This window comes from Protobothrops mucrosquamatus, unplaced genomic scaffold (genome assembly GCF_001527695.2).
Source record: "Protobothrops mucrosquamatus isolate PMUCROS unplaced genomic scaffold, P.Mucros_1.0 scaffold827, whole genome shotgun sequence".
Taxonomy (NCBI): domain Eukaryota; kingdom Metazoa; phylum Chordata; class Lepidosauria; order Squamata; family Viperidae; genus Protobothrops; species Protobothrops mucrosquamatus.
Genome location: NW_015387087.1, coordinates 651,631 through 658,111, shown reverse-complemented (window position 1 = coordinate 658,111; position 6,481 = coordinate 651,631). Strand labels below are relative to the sequence as shown.

The 6,481-nt window shown below is 39.3% G+C and overlaps 1 protein-coding gene across 1 annotated transcript in view; it reads left to right on the top strand.

The window, feature by feature from the left end:
* The first annotated feature begins 5,284 nt into the window (after positions 1-5,284).
* MYLK3 (myosin light chain kinase 3) overlaps positions 5,285-6,481 on the top strand; it is a 17,743-nt gene continuing 16,546 nt past the window's right edge. Inside the window, exon 1 of the mRNA XM_029284685.1 lies at positions 5,285-5,707. Coding sequence (XP_029140518.1) covers positions 5,285-5,707 — 423 coding nt within the window. The remainder of the gene's footprint in view (positions 5,708-6,481) is intronic.

The window sequence follows — 6,481 nt, the reverse complement described above, 5'->3', positions numbered from 1 at the left end:
AAAGAAAAAAAATAATAATGGGAACCCTTTATCAGAGTTCTTCGTTGCATAAGTCCCTTCGTTTGAGCATGGGAGGATCCTGTGTCTCCGATTACATCAAGAAATTTGCGGTAAGGAAACGTATCCCTTGATTTATAAGTTTCAGATGCTACATCCGTGAAGCTGTTTTCTGCCGTGCTGTCGTTTGAATCATCTTTTTTTTTATTAAAAGGGCAAAATAGTCTTGAGCGATGGGGGGCGGGTCAAGATTTCGCCTGCCTTGGTTTTCTCTTCCATGCTTTAATAGTTATATTAAGAAACAGAACGTCTTGTGGACTTTTGTAGCTGACATGCTTAACATCACACTAATCCTAAGGAGAGATTCGTGTAATGTGATATGTTTAAAAAGCAAAGGCAACCTTAATATATAGATCATTGTATGTGGTCCACATTTCTAAGTAGCTCTCCAAATGAAGCTTGAGGTAGACATCTTTGAAACAGATTTTTTCTTTTAACCATTCAAAAATGATAGAGAATAAAAATCTTTCCAGGCTCTTGTAATATCTATTTCGATGAACTGTGAAGGCATGCAACCATTCCTTCTTTGTTTGTTAATTTCCAAACAAAGCTTCATTATATCTACATCTAAGAAATCGTGGGTGCTCCATCAGTGGAGATTTTTAAAAAGAAGCTAGACAGTCACTTCTCTGAGATAGTATAGGTTCTCCTGCTTGGGTGGGGGGCTGGACTAGAAGACCTCCAAGGTCCCTTTCTATTCTGTTCTGCTCTGCTCTACCTTACTCTATTCTATTTTCTATTCTATTTTCTATTCTATTTTCTATTCTACTCTATTCTATTTTCTATTCTATTTTCTATTCTATTTTCTACTCTACTTTACTCTACTCTACTCTACTCTACTCTACTCTACTCTACTCTACTCTACTCTACTAATTACATCTCAGTAATGTGTGACTATGACTCCCTTTGGCATAAAAGCAAAGTCCCAGGTCGTGTTTTTCGTTTTGAAGATGCAGTTTTTTCCAAGGGTTTAACATTCTTTCGAATCATACGCTGTCACTTCCTTCTCGCATTCTTGGAAACCTAAATACAACTTCATTGGTCTTTTTCTCTGAGCTGTTTAGCCTGAATATATTAGTTTAAAAGAAGGAAAAAAGTGGTGGTGGTGGTGGTGGTGGAAAGAGTGGGGAGTCAGGAAAGAAAGGAATCTGATCATTAAAAAAGAAAAGAAAAGAAAAATCAGGAATGAAGTCCTGAACAGTGCTCTCCATGGAAGATTGCATATATCTCTGCCTTTATATGCAGACACACAAACAGATATACATGGGCACACACACACACACACATTATGGTGGTGATGCCGCTAGTCTTTCTCTAAATATTAACCAGTATAGCAATGCCCGTATTTTCTTTTCTTATACAGTGTTTCCTGGCTTAGGTTAAATTTTAGTGTAACTTTGCAAACGGCTGACTAGATCTTGTATCCTAGTTGGCAATCTTTTAGCTTGGATGGGGGCGTTCCAGTTATTTTGCTCCCCGGGCATTTCATTCTAAAAATAGCTTTTTTGGCAAAATTCTGGTGTCCTGGTCTCCTCTTCCTTTGTGCATATAACCAAGCACTACTTTCTTCTTTAGGAATATAACCAGCTGGATACTTTTTTAGAATTCTCCGTTCGTTTCCCTTCTCTGCAGTATCTGATTTCTGTCTCTTCGGCTTCTTATCATTGCATATACTCACTGCGTATGCTTAGGCTTCAGGGGGCTGTTTTTATGGCATTCTCCTTCCTTTCATTTCCCCCCCCCTATTTTTCTCCTCACTGTGCGTCTCTTAAAAATGGTCTTCACCATCCTAAGCCCTCTAATTCCTTCTCTTTCCATATAGATGGCATCCTTTAAGTATCTAAGAGCTGGCACTCAGAAAATAAGTAGGCTATTAGTATTACAGCAGAAAATTAAGCATGGTAATGTAAACTCTGTCGGGACACATAAGCAGAAACATGGAATACAGATGTCCTGCGGCCAGCCCTTCCTCACGGCATCTTCACCAGACTGTGGCTTCCAACACATTATGTAGCACAAAATTAACGAAGCTGGTAGAGAATGCTAACAGTGACCTTTTCATGTTGCCATCTTTTCCAAACCAGATGATTTTGAGTATAGTTGTCCACAGCGCTCATACATCCATGTGGCAAAATATCGTGGGTTGAAGTAAGCACGGAACTTAATTAAGGATCTTCACTCAAGATAATCTTTTGGTGTGAAATAGTGGCTAGAAAGCGGCATTCTGAATGAAGACGTTGTTGACTAAGACCTCATCTCAGGTTGGGAAGGCCTAGATGTTTGTTTTTTTTTTTAAAAAAACCCCATTATTGTTGGTCTCAGCTCCACTCCCCTACTTTGGTCTCAGCTCCACTCCCCTACGTTGACTGTGTAGAGTATTTTAACTGTTACAAGCAACTCTGACTTCATGAGGCCCTTGGTTACAAAATGTGGGCTCCACAAAGCTTCAGATTCAAACAGCCGGGTCTTCTATTGTGTTCCCAACCAACAGGGCTTCCAAGATTTCGGAGCAAAGAGTGAGCTAGTCATTTGTTATTTTTTTCCTACTGACCCACTGGAGTTGGCTTGCTGGGCAGGGAAGATATAATAATTCTGATAAATCAGTAGATGCACCTAAGTAATTCAACAGTCCTAAAATGTTACCTGGCGAACAGCGGGTAAACTGAGGCTCCATCTGCTTCTCTTACCCGGTTAGCTGTTGTGATCAGATTGCTGATACCCAATTATTCTTGTACATGTGAATGACGTCAAATGCAAATGTCACAGTGAGCTGGCAGATGAATGTGCCAAGCTGAAATTAGAATGTAGGTGTCAAAGGAATCTTGCTTTAAAAGTCCACTTGGGCAGCTAGTCCTTCTCTTAGTAAGAAGAGTAGTGGTGGTGATGTTGAAGGACAAGCGTTTGGATGAGTTAAGGTGAGGAAGTTGTTGATTTGTCGCCTGTAGACTAGCTGGGAAGAAAGAGGGACAGAGGGAATGTGGGGCCCTGGATAAACTATGCCAAGATAACAGCTGGGGCAGGACCAGGTGCCATTGCTGATATAGGGGGTTGCTAATCATAGCTATTTTAGCTTGAGTGGTAAGAACATGCTGTGCTGCAAACCTATTGTTGCAAATTCCTCCTGTTGTGAGAACTTGGTGCATGAAAAGTTAATCACATTTCCCCAAGGAAAACAACATAGGTTGTTTATGCACATAGTGATCAAAAATGAGCTATGAGCATGTTCAATCCCATCAGAGTAGTGAACAACAGCTGAAGAAGAAGAAGAAGAAGAAGAAGAAGAAGAAGAAGAAGAAGAAGAAGAAGTAGTAGTAGTAGTAGTAGTAGTAGTAGTAGTAGTAGTTTGCTTTCTTCTTTCTCCTTCTTTTAGAATGTTGAAGCTTCTTGGATGAAAAGCAAAAAAAATTTTTCTTCCTCCTCAAGGAAAAAAACCAGTCCAGTTGCCTTTTGTAAAAGCATCTTTGAGTTAGCTCTCCTAAACTTGTTGGATCACAACTCCCAGTATGTCATAGAGAGGGTTCCTTCTAAAATCTTTTCCACACCCTCCCTTTTTCTATGGTATGAGATATCTTTTCCATACAGGTTATCCAGTCTGTAGTTCTCCCTCCTGTCTCCCAAGGTATTCTTACATACCATTACGCATAGAGACAACGACATAAGGATGGGGACCTGCTTCACTATCTATATTTATTTGATCCCACTCTGCTTCCTGAAGGTGCCCAGAGGGGCAAATAAATAAATCAAAATAACAGTTATTAAAATGCCAAATCTGCCATACAACGTGATGCTAGAGATCCAGTACAGATTGGACTTGATTGATTCAGAGGTTGCGTTGAGACTTGTGACTTCAGTTATAAGCTGGACTACCTTCCCTGGAGATTGAAATACAGATTCTGGAATGGGAGCTCAGTGGAAAACAAGAGGCTCTTCTGGATATTCATTGATATATTCATTCAACTGACCAAAGAATAACAAACAATTGTATTTGGACCCTGCTTCTGGAGACCATGTGCCTTAATTTCCATATGGTAAAAATCTGGACATTGTGGGGAAAAATATCATCTGCTTCTGGAGACCATGTGCCTTGATTTCCACATTGTGAAAATCTGGATATTGTTGGGGGAAAATATTGTCTGTTTCTGGAGACCATGTGCCTTAATTTCCACACTGTGAAAATCTGGATATTGTGGGGGGGAAAAATACCATTCAAACAACTCCTGCAGTAGCCTTCATTTGTGTGAATATAGAAAAAGTAGGCAAAACTTTGGATTATCCTAAGGAATGTTATTCATGTTAAATCCCACTAAAAGATCCCTGGTGGGAAAATGCAAATTTGAACAGAAGAATTTTTTTGGGCGGGGAGAGGAGTAGCCTGTAAGACTAATGATTTTGCTATTAATTATAAAAAACAATTTTGATCTGCCATTTCTTAAAAAATAAAAAAAAGGCCGGAGGACTCTCTTGGCACAACCGAAAGAATTTGACTTGAGTTGTTTCTGCTTTGAAAGGCATGCTGGCGTGAGATGTGTGTGCTTTGTATCATTGTCGTTAACGTCCTATTTTTAACGTCCTGACTGCCAGCCAATTTTAACCACGGCCAGTATGCGGTGTTGGCCAACGTGTGTACATTTTGTATTTGACAATAACACCCTATTTTTTTTTTAAAATTGGGGGAGAATTTAACTTTGCTTCAATTCCCCTTTCAGTTTTCCCCTTTTCTCCCCTTCCTTTGAAAATTTAGTGAAATATTCGACAAAAGAACGTGGTAGTCTTTTTAGGCTATGTTTTAAGATTGAAAGGAGAGGAGCCCTGCTTAGAGCTGATAAGTCGACGACGGGTAAGAATTCTACGAACCAATAGTTGTCGGAGAATTCCCTTCTTAAAATTTACCAAAACACTGCCGTTCTTCCGACGACCCCTCCCTAAGAAATTCGACACTGCCAAGTTGTCACCAACCTCATCACTGCATGCATGTAAGAAGAAAACAGATAATACGAAACAAGAGTGGGTTACATAGCAGCTAATAGATGACATGTTCTTAGCAGGTTCTAGAATTTTAGTTTCATCCCAAAGGCCGATATAATTTCCAAGCACTGCCCTTTAATTTCAGCAAGTAAAGTGCCAGCCCATTTAATCTCTTCCCATTGGAATGTCTGAAAGGGCCCTGAGGTCTTAAGAAGCGTTTATAAATAGGCCTCAGGTGACCAAAGGCAGCCGTGTAAACACAATGGACAAAAAACTCAACCTTCTCAACGAAAAGGTAGACAAGCTGTTACATTTCCAAGAAGACTTGACCGAAAAAATCCAGAAAGTTAACGAAGGCATTGATGATTTGGGAAAAGGCCTCCATCAGCTAAGCGCATCGCACTCTCCTGTGGACCCAATCTGTGGAATTCATCGCAGCGAAGATGATGTCCAGCAGGTGGAAACTCAGAATACGTACACCGAGATTTTGAACCTGGTGAAAGCCACGTGTCATGATGCTTCCAGGTACCAGGAAAAAATGGAGAAGGTGGAGACAGCTGTGGATGCTATTGACAAGATGGTGAAGTGTTTGGGAGAAATGTTCAGAAACTCAAAGATGGTGGATTTCGTTCTGAAAGGGTGTGTTCCTTGGTGGAAAGGAAGCTTGTTTGAAATCCTGGAAGAGGTGAGCACGTTCACATTCCCTATATGGGAATCTTTCATTTTCCCATATTAGGAATATTTAATGAAATTATATCCAGTGCCTGTAGACTCTCTTGGTATCGTTTTGACTGCTGCTCATCAACTAATAGGGTTGAATCATGTTTATCCGTGTTCTGCCGCTATATTTTTGTGTTGCTGTATTTTGAAAAGCAAATGGGTAGACATGAAAAAGAGCAACGAAAAACAAAATCTGAACTTCTCATTCTAAAAAACAAAATGATATAAACATTAGGATCGAGCTATTCTTTTTACCGTTCAGTGCAACACGCATTCATGAAGTCAACTGTTTTTTAAAAAAAATCAACAGCTCTTGCTCACTTTTATACCCAGTGATTGAAGAATGAAAGAAAAGAAAATATAGGCCTTTTAAATGACATTTAAATGGGGAATGTTTGTTGTAACTGGAGGATTAATGATAAGTTCTGGATTTGAGAAAAAAAAACCAAGGAAAGTTACTGTTCTAACCTTCCATATTTGGGAATATTTTTTTCTGTATCTTTTCTAAATTAAAATTGCAGGGTAGAGATACTCAGTTCAACAAAAGTGTTGCTGCAACTTTTCCAAAAGAGACACTAAAAATGAGTGGTGTGAAAATGAAAGTGTGATTGATTACTAATGCTCTTGTCAGGATCTGAAATAATGGCTAAATTTTATCAATTTTCCTTCAGAAATAGTGAGATAAGCACATCTACAAGCAGGTGAGGAATGTTTAGGAACCTTGTTCCATTTTTTTTTT